This window comes from Astyanax mexicanus, chromosome 1 (genome assembly GCF_023375975.1).
Source record: "Astyanax mexicanus isolate ESR-SI-001 chromosome 1, AstMex3_surface, whole genome shotgun sequence".
NCBI lineage: Eukaryota > Metazoa > Chordata > Actinopteri > Characiformes > Acestrorhamphidae > Astyanax > Astyanax mexicanus.
Genome location: NC_064408.1, coordinates 125,915,541 through 125,940,695, shown reverse-complemented (window position 1 = coordinate 125,940,695; position 25,155 = coordinate 125,915,541). Strand labels below are relative to the sequence as shown.

The following is a 25,155-nucleotide window of genomic DNA, read 5'->3' as shown; positions in this document are numbered from 1 at the left end:
AAAAGTGACCCTGATCCTCAGCAGACTAGAACAAGTATCCTGGCTCTGGGGAAACTGGCGTTCCAGCAGCTGGAGAAAGGAAACCTGATCTTCTATGAGGAAGATCTAAGAGAGAGTGGCATCAATATGAAAGAAGTATCAGTGTACTCAGGAGTGTGTACCCAGATCTTCAGACAGGAACATGAACTGCTGAACCTGGGGAAGGTCTTCAGCTTTGTACATCTGAGCATTCAGGAGTTCCTCGCTGCTTTATATGCGTTTCTCTATTTCAACACAAAGGATCAGACTATGCAAACCCCCGAACGGCAAACCACTGAACTATCTGAGCTTTTCAGCAGGACATCGATAAATGGCTTCCTCAGCAGTGCCGTGGATAAAGCCTTACAGAGTGAGAGTGGACATCTGGACCTGTTCCTTCGCTTCCTTCTGGGTCTCTCACTGGAGTCTAATCAGACTCTTTTACGATTCATACTGACACAGAAAGAGAAGAGCTCTCACAGCAGTGAGGAAACAGTCAAATACATCAAGAAGAAGATTGAGGAGAACTCCTCTCCAGAGAAATCCATCAATATGTTCCACTGTCTGAATGAACTGGATGATCATTCTCTAGTGCAGGAAGTGCAGAAATACCTGAGTGGAGGTGATCGTCTTCATCAGGCCAGCCTCTCTCCTGCTCAGTGGTCAGCTCTGGCGTTTGTGTTGGTGAATTCAGAAGAAGAGCTGGAGGAGTTTAACCTCAGAAAATATCACCCATCAGAGCAGTGTTTTCTGAGGCTGCTGCCAGTAGTCAAAATATCCAAAAGAGCTTTGTGAGTATTTTTATTCAGGCATTCTCAGTTTTCATTAAATCACTGGTGAATATGTATTAATCACAATGTTTTATATTAGTAGATATAGTAGATATTGATGAAATTATTGTTTTAGATATCAGGCAAACACCATAATCCCAACGTAACACCAACATGAGACACAGCACCAATCCAAATTCCACTTCGACAGTTTACAATGAACACACAGCAGTTTTATCCTCAGTGACTAAATGTCTGGCTGCTGATTTGATTATAAAGTTATTAGTTGGGAGATATTTTACTGTGAAAATGCTAAAATGCTATATTTTACTTGGAAATTGAACAAAGCCAGCATGCTAAGGGCAAGTACTCTGCATTCCACAGGTACAGTTTAATCAAGCATCTACCGATGGTTAGCAAGATAGTGTTACAGTCATTTCAGTCTGTCAATGAGTAAGCTATTAAAGTTAGCTGCTGTTATGAGTAAAATGAGTGCTGATAAAACTGCTGATACATAATTAACCTTTTAAATCAGCTGAAAGAAACACGCATTCATGCTTTCTAGAAAATCCCCAAAACTTAAAGGGATTACAGAGAAGTAGCTCACCCAATAACCAGTTACTGTCTTTAATGGAAAATTAATTAATTTTACAGCATTTTAAAGTACTTACAGGCCAGGTTATAATCTGTTACTCTGTGTATGTATGTGTCAAATAAAAATATAATCTTTTTTACAGTATTCCCTCTTTTAATATCTGATAGTATAAATATTAAAAAAAAAACCTTATTGTTATCTAATCAATAATATCAGATAATCTATAAAGGAGGTCACTGGGAGGTCTTGCACTAATCAGATACAGAGACTAAAGTTTGGATGTATATGAGGCTTTGGGGTTGACTCATCTAGATTTAGCCTGGTTTGCTGGAATTTCTGATTTTTTTTGTATAAAACACAGATCTTATTTAATAACCAATAAATAAATGGAGGGAGAAAGTAAATGGTGGCAGGTTAAAAAAGCACCCAATAAACTTCACTCTTCGTCTCTTTTAACTCATAATCTGTCCCAGAACTTGAGCTGCCCTCACTGTAAACTGTTTTCTAATGGGTAACTCTAGCTTTCTGCATGATTACTATCTCTGTATAAAGAAACACCAGTCCATCTCACAGATACTGTATTTCACAGTTTCATTTTGTGTTCTATTTGTATGTCAGTTAAAATATTCTTTTAGATCAGGACACCATGAAGAATAGGGTGTGTTTGTATAAATACCTTTATTTTGATAAATGCTATGGTATGAATAACGCTGTTATTTTCCATTTTCATTTAAGTGTATTTTTAAGTAAAATCTTTATTTTATCTTTATTCTTATATTATAGACTAGCTTCATGTAATCTTGGAGTAAGGACGTGTGAAAGTCTGGAATCAGTTTTAAAGCTGGAAAACTCCTCACTGATAGAACTGGACCTCAGTAACAACAACCTGCAGGATTCAGGAGTGGAGCTGCTCTCTGCTGGACTAAAGAGTTCACACTGTAAACTGCAGACTCTCAGGTCAGTGTTTCTGTCGCTTTATTTTAAACAGACTAAAGGGAAATAGGAGACACGTCTTAACTGAAAGTAATGCATAGAGTGGGTGCTGGATTGATGAGGTTATATCTCTGTATTTAGGGATTAATGTCAATATTTTTGCATAGATTTTACTGTGATTTAACAGTTGTGTCCACGCTTCCTGTCTTCTTTATTCCTGCTTAAGTTGTTTTATCCACATTTCTATCTGATCTTAACAAAACCTCAAGTAACTCTGGCTTTGTCTAAACTGCAGATAAATGTGTCCCAAATCATGTTTTAATATAGGTGTCATTTGTGAGGCAGTGTGAATATTAAAAAAAATCACACTGAACACTAAAATATGGATTTAGGCCACTTTCCCTCTGCAGTATGAGCAGAAATAATGACATAGTAGTATAATACAGGACAAATCCTGCACCTAACAACTGGGGTTATACATAGAGCTCAGCCAGGATCTACTACTCACTCAACTAACAACAATAGCCAAAACCACCACAATCTGATATTGTTAAGAAATATGATATGTTAATAAAATCACCAAAATGTGTTATTTAAACTTTGTGTTTATTGTAAAATCTTTTGTGTTTATATCACATTTTTCAGATTAGCTTTGTGTAATCTTCAATTGAAGATGTGTGAAACTTTGGCATCAGTTTTAAAGCTGGAAAACTCCTCACTGATAGAACTGGACCTCAGTAACAACAACCTGCAGGATTCAGGAGTGGAGCTGCTCTCTGCTGGACTGAAGAGTTCACACTGTAAACTGCAGACTCTCAGGTCAGTGTTTCTGTCGCTTTATTTTAAACAGACTAAAGGGAAATAGGAGTCACGTCTTAACTGAAAGTAATGCATAGAGTGGGTGCTGGATTGATGAGTTTATATCTCTGTATTTAGGGATTAATGTCAATATTTTTGCATAGATTTTACTGTGATGTAACAGTTGTGTCCACGCTTCCTGTATTCTTTATTCCTGCTTAAGTTGTTTTATCCACATTTCTATCTGATCTTAACAAAACCTCAAGTAACTCTGGCTTTGTCTAAACTGCAGATAAATGTGTCCCAAATCTTGTTTTAATATAGGTGTCATTTGTGAGGCAGTGTGAATATTAAAAAAATCACACTGAACACTAAAATATGGATTTAGGCCACTTTCCCTCTGCAGTATGAGCAGAAATAATGACATAGTAGTATAATACTGTTACGCCCTTGCTATGTTTTCCTGTGTTTTCCCCGTTTCCTAGTGTGTTTCTCTTGTACTTTTCCATTACGTGTGTGTAATTTGTAGCTCCGCCCCTTCCCCAGGTGTTTCTAATTATAGTGTGTTTTATGTTACTATAAATAGCCCTGCTCTGCCACCTTGTCCTCCGTCGGTCTTTGCACCTTCCTCTGTCGTTTGTCTCGCCACGTTTACTATTGTTTACCACGTCACGTTATTGCTTCACGTTATTTATTTGTTTTGTACTTATTTACGTATTTATTCCTTTGTATATATTCCCTAACCTTGTTTTGTTCTATTCTGTTTAGCTTAGCTCTGTGTTGGTTTTCCCTGTTTGTTTATGTATATATATTTATTCGTTATTCCCTTGTTTGTTTATTTGTTATTTATTAAAAGTTTGGTCTTACCCGCATATAAATCCGCCTCCCGTCTCATCCCAGCGTGACAAATACAGGACAAATCCTGCACCTAACAACTGGGGTTATACATAGAGCTCAGCCAGGATCTACTACTCACTCAACTAACAACAATAGCCAAAACCACCACAATCTGATATTGTTAAGAAATATGATATGTTAAGAAAATCACCAAAATGTGTTATTTAAACTTTGTGTTTATTGTAAAATCTTTTGTGTTTATATCACATTTTTCAGATTAGCTTTGTGTAATCTTCAATTGAAGATGTGTGAAACTTTGGCATCAGTTTTAAAGTTGGAAAACCCCTCCCTGAAAGAGCTGGATCTCAGTAACAATGATCTGCAGGATTCAGGAGTGGAGCTGCTCTCTGCTGGACTAGAGAGTTTAGACTGTAAACTGCAGATTCTCAGGTGAGTTGGTTCAGTTGGAAATTATAAGTGTTAAAATATGTTATTTAAAGCTTTAACGAGATACTTATATATCAAATCACACAATAGGAAGCTTCTACTCAAGGCCAGAGTACACCAGTCAATCAAATGTGAACTCTGTTTGCAGTTGTCTTTAGGATGTCCATACTAATATATTTTTTAAGTAGGCACACACTAATCACAAATGTTTTGAAGAAAATCATTAATTTACTTGCAGATGCTCTTAAATAGCTTTGCTGAACATGTCCTCTACAGTGATATGCAGGATTAATCACTCTAGCTTCCAAAAAAAAAAGTTTAACCCCGTTGAAGAATATAATCTGTAGCCCGTAAGAGCATGAGCTGCATATAGATGTAGGTGACAGTAAAATTGATCAGCTGTGGAACTGGAGCTTTCTGTTTAATAGTTAATGTATATTCTGTTACTATAGTATTTTATATTGTTTCTTTACCCTTCATCCACATCTCTATAACTACACAATCCAGTACAATCAGGAAAACAGGACGAGTCCACCTACTTCCTTGCAATAATTATTGTTCTGTCTCTTGGAAAGCTTCACTTTTTAAGTCCTAATAAAACCACAGCTAGTTTTCAACCTTATATTCAGTTATTAATCCAGCCTACTGACACTGAGCTAAAAACCAAAAGTGTATTTACATGTTTTATGTACATATATATACATCCTCGATTCGATTTCATTTTCGATTTGAGGGTCACGATTCGATTCGATTCTCGATTTTCTTGTTTTTTTTTCTTGTTATTATTTTATGCCTCATACAATTTAAATAATATATTTATTATTATTATTATTATAAATATTATAAATATTATTATTATTATTTATTAAGATATATATGGTAATGCCATCTAGTGACTTTTTTTGGTAGCAACAGTGTGCACTATTAAAACAAGCAGTTTATCAGAGCTGTGTGTGGATGGCTGGTGAAACTGCTCACTTACATGAAGCTGCAGTTCTTCATCCAACCACTAGCAGCAGCAGCACAAGCCCCGCTCTCTTCACTCAGTCACTACTTCAGTACAGCCCAGCCACGGGCTACAGAGCTCAGCCAGTCCGTTTTTACTGTTTCTGTAAACAAATAAAGGTTTTAACCCCACTAACCGGATAATACAGCTCACTACAGTTCATCTTTCAGCCCAAGCAGCTAACAGCAGCAGGTTAGAACAGCCGACACGGAGTCACTGCTCGGATTACATTATAAACAGGTCAGTTAGCGCGCTGCTAACCTCAGGATGTTTATAACTACGGAGTTTAGTGGACACACCACGGCCGCCAGGTAAGTCTTTTAAAGGCTACTGAAGACTATTAAAGGCTATTAGAGGTTATTGAAAGCATTATTGGGGGGCAGAAATCAGTACAGGCTGGTTAGATAAGTGATGTGGTGAAACTGTGACTAGCGCTGTCACAGTGATGTTTATTATTGTCATTAAAACAGATTTTGTCAGGTATTGTCTTATAAATATTTACACATAACTTATATCTCTCCTGAAAAGCTTTTATTTTAGTCAGAAACACGCTTGTGTTTACTTTATCTGAGAGAAAGATGTTTTTTTAATTCAATGGAAAGCAACAGGTGTAGTCAATTATAAGTTTAAGATTTTTAATGCACCTCACTGTGATCTATAGTCAGTGTTCTCAAGTGACACTGACACACGCATTTCAGCGAGTTCACACGCTCTCACCTGCGCGCACCCACCCCTCCGTTAGATACAGATACAAAACCTGCGCGCCCAACCCCCGCCCCCCCTCCCCCGTTGGACAGATAAAAAACAGTGATCACACTCCCGCCGACACTCAAAACCTGAGAGCCCTGTCTATATTTCTATAAATCCGTTTTCAGTTTCTCCTCCGTGGTTGAAAGGCAGCTGTCTCTCACACAGCAGAACTGAGGGCGGGGCTGCGCTCATGCAGGCTCTCTCTATTTAAATGAATAGGATGCGCTGTGTTGGTGCCGCGCCATTTGCGTAGCGCGCTGCGCTATTTGCGTAACGTGCGCGGGAGGGATCGTCGATCCTCTTTTTGACTTCGATACTCGAGACCATGACCTCATTTCGATTCGATTTCGATAAAATATCGAGATCGTGACACCCCTAATATATACACTACCGTTCAAAAGTTTGGGGTCACTCAAACAATTTTGTGTTTTCCATGAAAAGTCACACTTATTCACCACCATACGTTGTGAAATGAATAGAAAATAGAGTCAAGACATTAACAAGGTTAGAAATAATGATTTGTATTTGAAATAACATTGTTTTTACATCAAACTTTGCTTTCATCAAAGAATCCTCCATTTGCAGCAATTACAGCATTGCACACCTTTGGCATTCTAGCTGTTAATTTGTTGAGGTAAGCTGGAGAAATTGCACCCCACGCTTCTAGAAGCAGCTCCCACAAGTTGGATTGGTTGGATGGGCACTTCTGGCGTACCATACGGTCAAGCTGCTCCCACAACAGCTCAATGGGGTTCAGATCTGGTGACTGCGCTGGCCACTCCATTACCAATAGAATACCAGCTGCCTGCTCCTGCTGTAAATAGTTCTTGCACAATTTGGAGGTGTGTTTAGGGTCATTGTCCTGTTGTAGGACGAAATTGGCTCCGATCAGGCGCTGTCCACTGGGTATGGCATGGTGTTGCAAAATGGAGTGATAGCCTTCCTTATTCAGAATCCCTTTTACCCTGTACAAATCTCCCACCTTACCAGCACCAAAGCAACCCCAGACCATCACATTACCTCCACCATGCTTAACAGGTGGCGTCAGGCATTCTTCCAGCATCTTTTCATTTGTTCTGCATCTCACAAATGTTCTTCTTTGTGATCCAAACACCTCAAACTTGGATTCATCCGTCCACAACACTTTTTTCCAGTCTTCCTCTGTCCAATGTCTGTGTTCTTTTGCCCATCTTAATCTTTTTCTTTTATTAGCCAGTCTCAGATATGGCTTTTTCTTTGCCACTCTGCCCTGAAGCCCAAAATCCCGCAGCCGCCTCTTCACTGTAGATGTTGACACTGGTGTTTTGCGGGTACTATTTAATGAAGATGCCAGTTGGGGACCTGTGAGACGTCTGTTTCTCAAACTAGAGACTCTAATGTACTTATCTTCTTGCTTAGTTGTGCAACGCGGCCTCCCACTTCTTTTTCTACTCTGGTTAGAGCCTGTTTGTGCTGTCCTCTGAAGGGAGTAGTACAAACCGTTGTAGGAAATCTTCAATTTCTTAGTAATTTCTTGCATGGAATAGCCTTCATTTCTAAGAACAAGAATAGACTGTCGAGTTTCAGATGAAAGTTCTCTTTTTCTGGCCATTTTGAGCGTTTAATTGACCCCACAAATGTGATGCTCCAGAAAATCAATCTGCTCAAAGGAAGGTCAGTTTTGTAGCTTCTGTAATGATCTAGACTGTTTTCAGGTGTGTGAACATGATTGCACAAGGGTTTTCTAATCATCAATTAGCCTTCTGAGCCAATGAGCAAATACATTGTACCATTAGAACACTGGAGTGATAGTTGCTGGAAATGGGCCTCTATACACCTATGTAGATATTGCACCAAAACCAGACATTTGCAGCTAGAATAGTCATTTACCACATTAGCAATGTACAGAGTGTATTTGTCTAAAGTTAGGACTAGTTTAAAGTTATCTTCATTGAAAAGTACAGTGCTTTTCCTTCAAAAATAAGGATGTTTCAATGTGACCCCAAACTTTTGAACGGTAATGTATATATATATATATATATATATATATATATATATATATATATATATATATATATATATATATATATATACATTTCTTTTTGTCATACTAACATTTTTCAGATCAAATAAAACCTTTCATGATCAAATAAACTTTAATATCAAACAAATATAACCTATAAATATGAACAAGCACGTTTTGAATGATAATTTCATTATTTAAGGGGAAAAACTCCAAACCAATCTAGCCCTTTGTAAAATAAAAAAAAAGTATTTCCCCTCCCCCCCATAAATTAATTGTGACTAATCACATTTTTGGAAAGCTGAGTTACATTTACCTAACCACAACCAGGCTGGATTATTGTACAATAAATTCAGAAATCCCTTAAATAGAACTGTCTAACAACATGAAGCAGATAAAAGATCTCAAAAAGCAGCACATCTTGCCCTGATCTGAAGAAGTTCAAAAACAGATAAGAAAACAAAGTCATTAATCTGAAAAAGGAGGTCCCAAAAAAACCTAGAACAACATTTAAAGAACTGCAGGTCTCACTCGCCTCAGTTAAGATCAGTGTTAATGATTCAATAATAAGAAAAAGACTGGGTGAAAATGGTCACAATGGGAGAGTTCCAAGATAAAAAACACTGCTGACCAAAAATAACACAACGACCCGTCTCACATTTACCAACAAACATCTTAATGATCTCCAGGACTTTGGGTAAATATTTTTTTGACTGAAGAGACAAAAGTTTTTTTTTTTTTGGAAAGTCCCGTAACTTCTGGTGTAAAACTAGCACATAATTTCAGATAAAGAACATCATACTGAACGTAAAACATGGTGGTGGTAGTATGATGGTCAGAGTCTGCGTTGCTGCTTTAGGACCTGCCCAACTTGCTGTAAGAGACAATCCTGAAAGAATATCTGGCCATCTGTTCGTGACCTCAAGCTCAGATGTTTTCAGGTTTGACAGCAGGACATGGCTTTGGAGGTTTTGGAGTGGCTAAGTGGCTAAGCTGATATTAAACAGGACATTTATGCTCAAAAACCCTCCTTGACTTTATTTGTTGGGGCATCCACTAAGGTATTAGATTTAGAGCAGCAAACACTTTTTCACACAGGGTTATACATGCTTTTTTACATATAAAAAAGGTAAAATAAGTAATTGAATGCGACTTCTTCAAATTAGAAATCATGGAGGGGTCTGAAACTTTTATCTTAGGTGCACGTCCACTATGAGAGATATAATCTAAAAAAAAAAAGTATAATTTTTTAATTAACATCTGTCAATCACCAAAAAATTCTGGGCCTCAAAGACCTGTTAGTCCGCCTCCACAAATTAAAAGCACCTGTTTGAGGTCGTTAGCTGCATAAAGACACCTGTCCACCCCACACAATCAGTAAGACTCAAATACAAAACAGGCACCAAATTTCCTTTGACTTTTCTGTACTCTGTAGTACTGAGACATTTCAGTCAGTGCTTTTTCAGTATTGAATTTTAACACCTATCCCTAATCGAAATTGACTCAGAGCTCAGTTTTAACAGCCATATCAAATCAATTATCAATTCAGCTTTATACTACCTGAAAAACAGTAAGATTTAAATACTTTATGAAGGCAAATCTAGAAAAACTCATTCACGCCTTTATTTCTAGTAGATAAGATTACTGTAACAGCTTCCTCACTGGCCTCCCCAAACATCTGTCAGACAACTGCAGCTTATTCAGTACGCTGCTGCCAGAATACTAACCAGGACAAAGAGGCAGGGACGTGTAACTCCAGTGCTCATATCATACAATCAGCTGGAGAATAAAGTTTAAAATACTGCTCCTTTTCTATGAAGCACTAAAAAGGTTTTTACCAACGTAAATCTCTGATATGCTGGAGAAATACTGCCCTGTTAGACTCCTCAGATCAGTAGAGGCAGATCTGTTAACACTACCTAGAATTAGAACCAATGACGAGACATTATGCTGCAGTTGGAATAAACTCCCAGAAGCTGTGAGATGTTCTGCGTAGACTATAACCTCTAAAAAAAACTGAAAACGTATCTATTTAACGTTTTATCTTTGTGCATTCTGGTAAACTCTTAGTACATGATTGTTCTTTTTTTTTCTCCTATGTCCTCCCCAGTTTGGGAGACCAGATACCCCATCCACACTAGTAATGCCCCCAACACTAGGATTCAAACCAGCACAAATGTCCTTTTGTTTTATTTATTTTTTTATTCAAATTCCTTATTAATTATTTTATTAGTTTTTGTTCTCAGTTTTCTTATAAATTCTAAGAAACTTTTTTTTATAATTGTTCTGCATTGTGTGTGAAATGTTTCTGTAAAACATAGAACTGATGGCATGTATGAAAGATACAATACAAATGAACTTGTCTTGACTAGTCACCAGTTAATTGCTAGCAGCTTAATTTATAAAGTAAAATAAGGGCTTTTCACTCTTTAAACTGACCAGTGCCGTTGATTTTTAAGATCTGTCCTCAGAAAAAAATTAGCTTTAAATGTACTGAAATTTCACGCAAAAAGCAAAACAATTTAAGAAAAAGGGGTGAGATGAACATAAACTAAATTACTTTAAAGATTCTGTTTTCCACATCAATAACACTGCTGTACTCTGAAAGTAAGCGGATAGTGTATTTTATAGAGCTGACTGTTCCGTTTAAAGACGAGGTAGATGGAGCTTATGAAAGGAAAAGGCTGAAGTATACAGACTTGGTGGCTGAGGTAAGAGAGCATGGGTGGCAAGCGTTAGAGTTGCACGTTACCGAAGGTTCGATTCTTTTTCGATACTACGTCATCAAAAACGATTCGGTTCTTTAGCGTTCGATGCTTTCGATACTGTATATAGCCCAGTCACTAGCTTCAAATGAGTCAAATTAGTAGGCGCGATTTGATTCAGTTCATAAGAAAACTGATTCACACCGCAGCAGTCGGTGTGGCAGGATTCAGATAAACTTAGTGTTCTGAACAAATGAATCGATTCATGCGCAAGCCAGCAGAGCAGCAGCGAGTGTAGAATGGCGACGGCTAAAATAACAGATGTCTCTCGTCCGCGACTTGTGGACAAAACGGGCGCGAGGAGTGAAGTGTGGGAAAATAGTCTGAGATGTAGGCGTCTGTTTTTTATTTATATTTTTATTTTTAAATAAAATAAGGAAAATAACGAAAAGTGAAACTAAACTACTTTATTTATAAGCGCTGTTTTCACTCCCGCAGTTGTACAGCGGGGGGTGTTGTGCTGATTCTGTCCGCGAAGCGGGAGTCGGATTCAGTAGCGGATTCGGCACAAGCGCGGCGGCGCCTCGCGGTCCGCGGTGTTAGTTGTAAGCGCTCGCGCTAGCCGCAAAATACAACAGAAAACACTGAGGGAGCTGCAGGATTATGTGTGGGACTAGAATATGAGCACGAGAAGATAAAAGAGAACCTTTACCTGTGAGTAGCTCACACCAGAACACGCAAATCTCTCTCTCTCTCTCTCTCTCTCGCTGTGTCTCTTTCTCTGTGTCTCTTTCTCTGTGTCTCTCTCTGTGTCTCTCTCTCTCACTCTCGCTGTGTCTCTTTCTCTGTGTCTCTCTCTCTCGCACGTGAATGCCTCCGCATTTGACCTGCAGCACTGTGTTTAGCTGTTCTTAAAAATCATTTTAATTAAATAATAGTTCTATGCTTCTGTGTTACAGTGTTATTTAACATAATTCTGATCATATTTCGCTCATTCATTTAGCAGACAAGCACCCTGATCTCTACAAAGAGCTGAGAAGTCGACAGGTTAGTGGAGTTAGTCAAGATACACTCTGTCTGTAGCTTTACTAAGATTTACTAGCGACTGCTAGTAAATCACGTTAACACGGAGAGGAGTGTGCAGGAGTTTTGTTTTGGACCCGTGGTTTTCTCTATTTCTCCATTATCCCATTGGCTGTGAAACATGAACACAAGATGTTCACGTTTTCGCGTTTCCATCGCAAATCTGTGGTCAGGCACGTAGCCTGCTTGATCGTTACACTGAACATGGGCTTATTAAAAACGGTAAACGGTTGATTAATAAAACGGAGCAGTGAGTGTTAAAATGAACATAACATTGTAATGTTCTTCTGTCTCTTTATTTTCCTTATTCAGAACTTAACTTCTGCCCGCCCGTCAGGTTCACATAGTCAGGCTACCATTACCTCTGGTTTTAGTTTTTAGGAAGTGTTTAGATAATTATGTTATAGTTAAGGTTATAATAACGAAACTTGTTTTTTGTTCAAATGTTTCATTTTAGAATAAAAACGTTTGCACCGATTGTTCAGTGTTCAATCCAGTTCAGTCAAAAATAAACATTTTATGTTCAGATATTTTTATTGTTTTTTTTTTCTTCCAAGTATCGTTTTGGTATCGAGAATCGTGATACTACAGTTGGTATCGGTATCAAAGTCAAAATTTTGGTATCGTGACAACCCTAGCAAGCGTATATTAGACCGGTGGAGGTAGGTACTAGAGGCTTTGTTGCGAAGTCTGCCACAAGACTGCTGTCTGAATTCGGAATTGGAGGTCGTGTGCTGAGGACAGTAGTGAAGGAGTTGTCAGATGTAGCTGAAAGATCTAGTCAGTGGTTGTGGTTCAGAAGGGCTGAGGCTACGTGGGGAAGGGAATGAGTTTGTGCTTCTACAGCAGGCTTGGAGGGTGGTGGGTCTGGGACGCCAGACTTCACTGTTGAGCCTTCTGGAGGTGTCGTGGGCCTAATTCAGCGAAACACTGACGAAGGAAGGTGCCTACCTGAAGACCCCCGAGAAGAGCTTGCACTGAAGTTTGTGTTAGAGTTTGGATGAAGGGGATTGGTGTGGTCTTGCTGTTCTTGTAGTAATTTGTCTCATGAGTTTTTGCAGACGTCTGAGTACTTGGCAGTTGAGGCACGGACCATGAACATAGCTCGCTATGCTTCTGGATTTTTGTCGAGCCAGTATCAGATGGTAGTGGTTGCTGTGTTCTGCTCACGCAACTTATAATGTCATTTATTGTGTGTGATTGTGCTTAGGTAGGGTGCTGTGGTTAGTGTGTTGTTGCCATAGATTAAGGAAGTGAGCTTAGATTAAGGAGGGATTCTGTTTGTTCATTGGTTATTTTTCGGTAGGTCTGTTACTTGGCAGTTGAGGCGATGGACCATGAACATAGTGTTAGGCTGTGCTTCTGGATCCTTGTCGAGCCAGTATCAGATTGTGGTGGTTTTGGCTATTGTTGTTAGTTGAGTGAGTAGTAGATCCTGGCTGAGCCCTATGCATAACCCCAGCTGTTAGGTGCAGGATTTGACAATTTCCTGTATTATATTACTAATTACAATATTTACAAAGTTTAAGAGGATTCATGACTCATTTTCCAGTGTTCCTAGAGACTAGAGTAGTTTGTTGTGTTTTCTGTTTAATACAGAAGTGTATAATCTCTCTCTCAGTCTGCCTCTGTCACTCTTTCTCTCTCTGTTAATAACTTACTCTAATTTTCTCTCTCTTTAGATTATCTGGGTGTATGATCACAGAAAAAGGCTGTTCTTCTCTGGCTTCAGCTCTTAATTCAAACCCCTCCCACCTGAAAGAGCTGGATCTGACCTACAACCACCCAGGAGAGTCAGGAGAGAAGCTGCTTTCTGCCAGACTGGAGGATCCACACTACTCACTGGAGACACTCAGGTTTGAAGAAGTACTCAGGGGGAAGATTCAGGTGTGCTGCAGATGTTAGATAGAGTGATGAGGGTCAGTTAGAGATAAAAAAAGAGAGTCCAGTGTTACCCTGTGTTAGAATGAGCTACATTTTCTCAGTTAAATTAATATATTTTAATAATAAAGTGCACAGTGCATATCGTCGCTGTCCGATGAAAAGCACGTATCTCCAAAAACCGGACTTTTCAGGGAAAGCAAAAAACGTTTTTAATTAAATAATATTGGGTAAAATAAACAACAGATAACGCTGTTTACATATAATTTAGTTCTAAAATTCATATATATTATTTTGATTTCTTAAGTTCTATAGTTTTATATGTTAAATGGACTTACGTGCTTTGTACACGGCAAAAAGGACATACGCGGGTGTTCCATACGCGGGCGTTACAGTGAATTCCAAAGAGTCACGTCCACCAAGCTGCGCAGTTTGAACGCTCTCCTTACACTCTACCGGTATAAATCATGTTTTAACGGGAGCAGAGTCTAGTATTACTGTTATTGACTAAAAATCACACTGAATCCTTAGTGTGACTTATTGTTTCCATGCTGGTTTAATATCTGACGCGCGGAAATGCGCGATCAGCTGATCCTCATACCCCAAAAGAGACCAAACATTACATTAAAAAAAACTACGAAAATATTTTTCTACAAAACGGGTTTTCCCCAACACAGCATATTTAAACAGTTGATTATATTAGCAAGACCTGGACTGTTTACATATTGTTTTGCACAATACCTTACTGCCTTTTAAAGAGGCAGGATGCATGCTCCTGGTTTCCTCTGCTCCCACCTTTTGGAATCAACCAATGCATACGTCTTTCACAAATCAGTTTAGCCAGATAACTAGCTAGGAAATTCCTACTGAACAATTCTTAACACTAAAATCTGAATAATTCAGAAATATAATTCAGAAATACTGCATTGTAAAATATTTGTTATATTTTAATCTATTCTGCATCAAGAACACAACATGACAGATATTTATAGATTTATTAAGAAATGTTTTACTATGTCACTTAGATACCTTTCAACTAATACAAATTTAAAAGTTACAGACAATGTAATTTATAAATCAAGTTATTATTTACTGTACGAGGAAACATCAATCATTTAATAAAAACCTCATATAAATTTCAGATATGTACAAAAAAACATACGAACCAACAAACATTTCAATAGAATAACCTGTATCAACTACTAATAAAATGTTATATCTCTTTTTGATAAATAACTAAATTCCATGTAGATATTGGATACAAATCTTAATTACTTGTGGGAAATCATTAGGAAAACACATAAATCATGTTTTGAGACTCACAGTCAGACTCAAGAAAATGGTCTGTGGCTTTTTTTTTTTATGTACACACGTGAGCCAACTCCACATTAAACAGTGAACCTGCAGACTGGTGATGCATATCACTCATAGTTAAGTGAATCATAAAATCCATGAAAGTCCTTGGGAATGAAATTCTTAAGTTCTTGGAGGTGCTTGTATTTCAGCGCCTTGATTCTCAGGCTGGATGTGTACAGTGGCAGCACTGTGGTGTCACTGTTCCTCTTCCTAAGAGTGGGTGAGAGGTAAGGTGTCCAGTCATCTGCATGGACAGTTTTGTAGTCCATGGTACCATCCACGTTGTACCTGAGAAAAAGAGGGTGAAAAGTAAGAATGGGAAAGGGGCCAGGAGATCTTAATCGCGAATGTCTGTTTTGTTAATTTTTTATTTATGTTTGTGCAACTCAATGAGACATAATTGAGCGTACTAGAGTGAGACAGATGAGAATCTATGTCATGGAGCATACCTGATAGCCCGGAGGTCAAACACAGTTGATTCTCCAGGGTTTTTGCCAGGACGGATGGACTTACAAAGCTTCAGCTTGCTGTAGTCCTGGAAGAAACTGTGGTTGACATATTGCACATTGTATGGCCTGGGATTGGACCGTGCTGCTCTGATCACCGTGGCATACTCGGCTGGAACATGGATGTCTCTGTCTCTCAGTCTTCTCTCTATCACGCTGTGCACGGAGTCGCATTCCATTTGTGTATGCCCTTTTTCCAAGTACTTCTGGGTAACGACCTTTTGCTTCTCAGTTGCAAACTTCAGCAGAGCATTGCTTAAAACTATGTTGCGATTTTGATAGCTGCATCCATCACTCCATAAGATGTATTCATCATGCATGCTGTGTTCCTCAAGGAAGTGGATGATACATGAAGCAAATTCATTAGCTGTGAGTCCACCTTCCCCTTCATGACACAAATAATTAGTAGCATCATGGGTTGCCATGTTGTACATTGTGAAGTTGTGGACACCAAGCTTGGTTTTATAGTAGAGTGCTGAGGCTTGAAGTTTGGGGCAAAGAAGTAAACCCTGCAGATCCATACACACCACCATTGTTTTCTCAGTTGCATTGTTTTTATCTTCCTGCTTGCTCACTCTTGCTGACTCCTTCTTCCTGCAATGTTCTTCCCATGTGCCAGCATCTATGTTTCCAACTTTATATGAACAGCACGTATTGCACTGATCTTTCTTGGGGTGAAACAGCGAGAGATTTAATTTGTTAAAAATGCTACTGAACACTTGTCTTGAAAGAGACTGGACATTATTTTCTGCACAAGCATGGGTGTATTCAGAATGAAGATGACTGATGGATTTAAAAAGAGGTTCCAAGTACATTTTTGTAGAGGAAGATCTGCAGTAATGAGATGGAACCTTAGGAAGGTCCTTTAGAAACTGCTGAAGGAACTCAACCTCTTCATTCCTGATGCTGGTTTTCTTTATCTTTTCAGGCTCTCTCCGGCCAACCCAACTTAGAAAGCACCACTGCTTGATCCCTAGTGTTGAAAGAAACATGCTCTGACATACCCTGGTCCTTTTGCCATCCACTTTAAGGTGACACAGAATGGATGCTGACCTCCTTGACTGTTCTTCTCCTGTCCGTCGTCTTCTCACAGGGCCTACATCTACCAGTGACACAACATAAATTTTCCTCTCCCTCCAGTCTAATTTTTCCCAGAAGTATTTAAAAATTGCCTCCCTGTCCGCTTCCTGTATTGCTTCACAGTGCAGCTTTTTCGATTTCCTACAAAATACAGACTGGCATGGCCTACCCATTTTTCTTTCTTCCCTCGTCACTTCCTCATTTTGCCTTCTTCCAAGATATGACTGACCCATCATTCTTCTCCTTTTCTGAGTGTTGACTTTCCAGGTCTCTGTGTTTGTCCGCCTTTTTGGTCTTCCCATGCGAGACTCTCCACCTAAAGCCTCCTCAGCTACATCATTTTCTTTATTGCCCTCTTGAAGGAAAAAAACAAACAAACATTCTTACTTCATTTCAAGTGTTTAATAAAAATAAAAAAACACAACGAGTGTCCCAAACGCTAAAGTGTAAAGTGTTACTTTTCATATAACTAGCTCTGAAATTATTTCTAGAACAAAATGTTAAAATTCAAGTTATGAAATTAGTCTTGTCATTTATGTTACATTGGAATTTTAACCTTAAACAGGTAAGTATCTCAGGTAAGTATCTCAGGTAAGTATCTCAGGGATTTTGTATCAATATTCAGAACCGGGTCTGAGCTCTTATGGGATAACAAGTCCATCCGTGTGTGTGTGTGTGTGTGTGTGTGTGTGAGAGAGAGAGAGAGAGAGAAAAAGGGAGAGAGAGAGAGAGACACACACATACCCAGTAGTTCAGATCCATTGTGTGCCATTTGATCTTGTCCATCAGCAGCATCCTCTTGTCCAGAGATATTTTTTGAACAATGTGCATCTTTAATAAAAAAACAACAGAAAAATTTGCTATTTGCTTTCTTGCATTTCCAGTGCTCAGCCCAATAGATCTCATAATTACGTGTCCTAAACCCTTTACTTTTCATATAACTAGCTCTGAAATTATTTCTAGAACAAAATGTTAAAATTCAAATTACTAAATTATTCTTATCATTTATGTTACATTGGAATTTTAACCTTAAAATATTAAGTTATGTACCCCCTTTCTCATGTAATAAGAAATAAACAGGTAAATATCTCAGGTAAAGTATCTTAGGGATTTTGTATCAATATTCAAAACTGGGTCTAAACTTTTATGGGTTAAATAGTCTCTCTTTCTCTCTCACACCCACACTTCTCTCCCTCTGTGTGTTTTTCAGACACATACTGTCTTTTTCGGATTCATTATGTTCCACCTGATCTTGCACATCCTCAGTGGCCTGTTCTTGTCCAGAGATATTTCTGGGGCAAAGTGCATCTTCAATAAAAAGAAAAGAAAATATTGTAACAGTGCCTGCACTAGTTGACCGAATTCAGGCTTTGTTTTGAAGAGTAAAAACTTAAATTCTGAAATCTTTACTCTGTCTGACTTAATGCTAATACACATTTTCCATAAACCTTGCTCCTCACAAGAGGACTCAATGCATCCTAACACGACTTCTTCTTGCCTTACAGCCTCACCCTCTTCCTCGTCTTCCTCATCTTCCTCACTAAACACCTTTTCCTCCAGTGTCCTATCATACGGTACATTTACCAGTGCACATAGGTCTTTCAATGAGAGAGACATTTCTGGTCTGAAAGAGACAGATTTCACACAAAACATAACGTTAACTGCCTGACCCTCGGTTAACTAGTTAGCTAGCTAGCTAATGTGTGTTTTAGACAACTAGCTAGCTAGCTAGTTAACTTAGCTGACTAGCCTTTAAGCAAGTTAACCTTATTACGAACGAAAATCTGTAATAAACACTGCTCAAATGAAGTAACATAGAACTGTGACACATATTTACACGTGTTAGCGACTAGTTAAAGCGGATACAGTTTAATTCTTACCTTAAGTGTTTGAGCTACGCTGCCGGAGAACAACTTTCTTCACGTCCACAGAGAGAGGTGGCGGGGGTTGGGAGGAGGAGATACGCGGTTTGACAGACAGGTCTAGCAGCCAATGGAGATACGCGGAAAACAGATGAGCGATTTTTCAGACTTTTGATTGGTCATTTTCATCTTCACTTGTATGGATAGGTAGAGATGCATTCCCACATTCAACACATGAAAAAAAGTAAAAAACGCAAAAACTGGAGATACGTGTTTTTCATCGGACAGCGACGATATACAGATGTGGTGTATTCAGCCTTTTGTTGTGAATTTTGTATTATAAACTAAAATTATATTATAAGATGAAAGCAACTCATATTATCCAGCTTCAGATCAACACTAGGAATAATAATCAGGATCAGGGTTTGCCCATAGACAGAACGTAAAGATTAAAGTTCTGGACTACAGAGTTCGTAGCGTGATGAACCCTCAATGTACGTTATTCATAAATCACAGTGTTTCAGGTGTTAATAAAATGGATTGAGCTCATCAGAGTTTAGAGTAAAGTGAAGTCCACATGTTTGTTGGTTAAAAGTTGAAGACTCCATGTTTCCTTTGTAGCTGGATCTTTATGGTTCAGCCTTTACTTCTTCACCTGTTCTAAACAGAGACCCTATAATTCTCCCTCACGCCCCCTAGAGGCTGGGAATAAAAGAAGAAGCTAAAGTGTGACAGCATATTGAATCTGTTATTAGATATTAAAATTTAAATCTGATGCTCTGGTTTCCTCTAATTGTGTTAATGGTGTTATAAAGGAGTGGGTGTTTCTTCTTAAGGATTAACGTTAATTATTGTGTATCAGGAAAATCCAGAACTTCATATTCCTTCACCATGTTCACTAATATAAACCCAGAGAGAGAAACTCTCACTCACTCTCACACCCTGCTGATCTGTGTGTGTGTATGTGTCTGTGTGTGTTTAGAATGGAACATGGAGGCGAAATAAGAATCAAACCTGGATTAAAGAAATGTAAGTTTTCTCTCACACACACACAACACTCACACACACAACACTCACACACACAACACTCACACACACTACACTCACACACACACACACTACACTCACACACACACAACACACACACACACACAACACACACACACACACTATACGTACATTACATTACATTTCACTTTTAAATGATGGAATCAGCAAAAGCTCATCCTCTTCTTTATCTTCTACAATATTTGATGAACTCATCTTAGGTTTATTGAACTGAACTGAGTTTTATCTCTGTCTGAACTCAGTTTCTCGATGTGATTTTTTATTTCTAAAACTGTACGATTAGAGAGAGAATGAGTGAGAATGAGCTTCAGCTGCATCTGTCGCTGTTCAAATACAACAAACCATTCAAACGTGCAGTGTGAGTTATCCACAACGCTCTCCATTAAAATAATCACACAGTGTACGCTAGAGTTAAGATCAGACCCAAAGAATCCAGCCCGACCCATAAACTGTCATTATGAACCCGAGCCTGATTTAAACCCCACATTTCTTCGTGAGTAAAAAGTTAAAACTGAGCGTTTTAAAAACTTTTTCAGGCTTTTTAAATGAGCGAAATCTGTTCAGAATTATGTAAATTAACATTACAGCACTGAAGAAGCAAAGACCTATTATTAAATAACAATGTTTATTAATAACATACACACACTACACACACTACACACTCACATACACACACTACACACTCACATACACACACTACACACACTACACACTCACATACACACACTACACACTCACATACACACACTACACACTCACATACACACACTACACACACTACACACTCACACCACACACTACACACTCACACACTACACATACTACACACTCACATACACACACTACACACACTACACACTCACACCACACACTACACACTCACACACTACACACACTACACACTCACATACACACACTACACACTCACATACACACTCACATACACACACTACACACTCACATACACACACTACACACTCACATACACACACTACACACACTACACACTCACACCACACACTACACACACTACACACTCACATACACACACTACACACTCACATACACACACTACACACTCACATACACACACTACACACACTACACACTCACACCACACACTACACACTCACACACTACACATACTACACACTCACATACACACACTACACACACTACACACTACACACTCACATACACACACTAAACACTCACATACACACTCACATACATACACTACACACTCACATACACACACTACACACTCACATACACACACTACACACACTACACACTCACACCACACACTACACACACTACACACTCACATACACACACTACACACTCACATACACACACTACACACTCACATACACACACTACACACACTACACACTCACACCACACACTACACACACTACACACTCACATACACACACTACACACTCACATACACACACTACACACTCACATACACACACTACACACACTACACACTCACACCACACACTACACACACTACACACACCACACACTACACACTCACATACACACACTACACACACTACACACTCACACACTACACACACTACACACTCACATACGCACACTACACACTCACATACACACACTACACACACTACACACTCACATACACACACTACACACACTACACACTCACACATTACACATACTACACACTCACATACACACACTACACACTCACATACACACACTACACACTCACACCACACACTACACACTCACATACACACACTACACACTCACATACACACACTACACACACTACACACTCACACCACACACTACACACTCACACACTACACATACTACACACTCACATACACACACTACACACTCACATACACACACTACACACTCACATACACACACTACACACTCACATACACACACAACACACACTACACACTCACATACACACACTACACACTCACATACACACACTACACACACTACACACTCACATACACACACTACACACACTACACACTCACATACACACACTACACACTCACATACACACACTACACACTCACATACACACACTACACACACTACACACTCACATACACACACTACACACACTACACACTCACATACACACACTACACACTCACATACACACACTACACACACTACACACTCACATACACACACTACACACACTACACACAGTACACACAGTACACACTCACATACACACACTACACACACTACACACTCACATACACACACTACACACTCACATACACACACTACACACACTACACACTCACATACACACACTACACACTCACATACACACACTACACACTCACATACACACACTACACACACTACACATACACACACTACACACTCACATACACACACTACACACTCACATACACACACTACACACACTACACACTCACATACACACACTACACACTCACACTACACACACTACACACTACACACTACAGACTACACACACTACACACTCACACTACACACACTACACATACACACTACACACACTACACACTACACACACTACACACTACACATACACACTACACACTCACACACATTACACACACTACACACTCACATACACACACTACACACACTACACACTCACATACACACACTACACACTCACATACACACACTACACACACTACACACTCACACCACACACTACACACTCACATACACACACTACACACTCACATACACACACTACACACTCACATACACACACAACACACACTACACACTACACACTCACATACACACACTACACACACTACACACTACACACTCACATACTACACACACTACACACTCACATACACACACTACACACACTACACACTCACACCACACACTACACACTCACATACACACACTACACACTCACATACACACACTACACACTCACATACACACACAACACACACTACACACTACACACTCACATACACACACTACACACACCACACACTACACACTCACACACTACACATACTACACACTCACATACACACACTACACACTCACACACACACACTACACACTCACACCACACACTACAAACACTACACACTCACATACACACACTACACACTCACATACACACACTACACACACTACACACTCACACTACACACTCACACACTACACATACTACACACTCACATACACACACTACACACTCACATACACACACTACACACACACTACACACTCACACTACACACTCACACACTACACATACTACACACTCACATACACACACTACACACTCACATACACACACTACACACTCACATACACACACTACACACTCACACCACACACTACACACACTACACACTCACATACACACACTACACACTCACATACACACACTACACACACTACACACTCACACTACACACTCACACACTACACACTCACATACACACACTACACACTCACATACACACACAACACACACTACACACTCACATACACACACAACACACACTACACACTCACATACACACTCTACACACACTACACACTCACATACACACACTACACACACTACACACTCACATACACACACTACACACTCACATACACACACAACACACACTACACACTCACATACACACACTACACACTCACATACACACACTACACACACTACACACTCACATACACACACTACACACACTACACACTCACATACACACACTACACACTCACATACACACACTACACACAGTACACACTCACATACACTACACACTCACATACACACACTACACACTCACATACACACACTACACACACTACACACTCACATACACACACTACACACTCACATACACACACAACACACACTACACACTCACATACACACACTACACACTCACATACACACACTACACACACTACACACTCACATACACACACTACACACTCACATACACACACTACACACTCACATACACACACTACACACTCACATACACACACTAAACACACTACACACTCACATACACACACTACACACACTACACATACACACACTACACACTCACATACACACACTACACACTCACATACACACACTACACACACTACACACTCACATACACACACTACACACTCACACTACACACACTACACACTACACACTACAGACTACACACACTACACACTCACACTACACACACTACACATACACACTACACACACTACACACTACACACTACACATACACACTACACACTCACACACATTACACACACTACACACTCACATACACACACTACACACACTACACACTCACATACACACACTACACACTCACATACACACACTACACACACTACACACTCACACTACACACACTACACACTCACATACACACACTACACACACTCACACTACACACTACTCACACTACACACACTACACACTCACACTACACACACTACACACACTACACATACACACTACACACTCACACTACACACACTACATACACACTACACACACTACACACTCACACACACACTACACACTCACATACACACACTACACACACATTACACACTACACACACATTACACACACACTACACACACATTACACACACACACTACACACATTACACACACACTACAGACATCAAATACACATTACACACTACACACTCACATACACACTCACATTACACACACTGTGTGTGTGTGTGTGTAAAGTGTGTGTGTAATGTGTGTGTAGTGTGTGTGTAATGTGTGTGTAATGTGTGTGTAATGTGTGTGTAATGTGTGTGTAATGTGTGTGTGTAATGTGTGTTCTTGTGTTCAGACGGCTGTGATTTCACACTGGATCCAAACACAGTAAACCCTCTTCTCTCTCTGAGTGAGGAGAACAGGAGGGTGGAGTTTAGAGAGAAGCAGCAGCCATATCCTGATCATCCAGAGAGGTTTGATGTGTGTCTGCAGGTTCTGAGTAGAGAGAGTGTTACTGGACGCTGTTACTGGGAGGCTGAGTGGAGAGATGGAGGAGGAGGAGCTGAAGTAGCTCTGAGTTATAAAACCATCAGCAGGAAAGGAGGAGGATCAGACTGTGGGTTTGGAGAGAATATAAACTCCTGGAGTCTGATCTGCTCTGATAACAGTTACTCTGTTCTTCACAATAATAACACCACTTATCTCTCCACTCCTCCCTCCGGCTGTAGGAGAGTAGGAGTGTATGTGGACTGTCCCGCCGGCACTCTGTCCTTCTACAGCGTCTCCACTGATACACCGTCACACACTCTCACACACTTACACACACCCTCACACACACCCTCACACACTCTCACACACTTACACACACACTCACACACACCCTCACACACTCTCACACACTCACACACACCCTCACACAC

The 25,155-nt window shown here is 39.5% G+C and overlaps 2 protein-coding genes across 3 annotated transcripts in view; one reads left to right on the top strand and one right to left on the bottom strand.

Moving 5' to 3' along the window:
• LOC125784811 (NACHT, LRR and PYD domains-containing protein 12-like) overlaps nucleotides 1-24,682 on the top strand; it is a gene marked incomplete at its 3' end in the record, with an annotated part of 97,036 nt that extends 72,354 nt beyond the window's left edge. The window contains exons 7-9 of the mRNA XM_049468555.1: nucleotides 13,627-13,800; nucleotides 19,612-19,658; nucleotides 24,591-24,682. Coding sequence (XP_049324512.1) covers nucleotides 13,627-13,800; nucleotides 19,612-19,658; nucleotides 24,591-24,682 — 313 coding nt within the window. The remainder of the gene's footprint in view (nucleotides 1-13,626; nucleotides 13,801-19,611; nucleotides 19,659-24,590) is intronic.
• Nucleotides 14,983-18,926, bottom strand: LOC125784813 (uncharacterized). 2 transcript variants are annotated; one of them, XM_049468564.1, is made up of 3 exons: nucleotides 18,279-18,363; nucleotides 15,631-18,075; nucleotides 14,983-15,469 (listed from the first exon to the last, which is right to left on the bottom strand). In XM_049468564.1, the coding sequence occupies exons 2-3, from the start codon at nucleotides 17,067-17,069 to the stop codon at nucleotides 15,247-15,249; spliced, it is 1,662 nt and encodes a 553-aa protein (XP_049324521.1). In that variant the 5' UTR covers nucleotides 17,070-18,075; nucleotides 18,279-18,363; the 3' UTR covers nucleotides 14,983-15,246. The 2 variants fall into 2 exon arrangements, with proteins under 2 accessions (XP_049324521.1, XP_049324515.1); XM_049468558.1 differs by having other exon boundaries at nucleotides 15,631-18,926.
• Nucleotides 24,683-25,155: the final 473 nt, after the last annotated feature.

Excerpts from the sequence above, each read along its gene's own strand:
- LOC125784813 (XM_049468558.1), bottom strand. The coding sequence starts at position 17,069 with ATGGGAAGACCAAAAAGGCGGACAAACACAGAGACCTGGAAAGTCAAC. Across the intron at positions 15,470-15,630 it reads TTTGACCTCCGGGCTATCAG|GTACAACGTGGATGGTACCA; the intron begins GTATGCTCCATG and ends TCTTTTTCTCAG.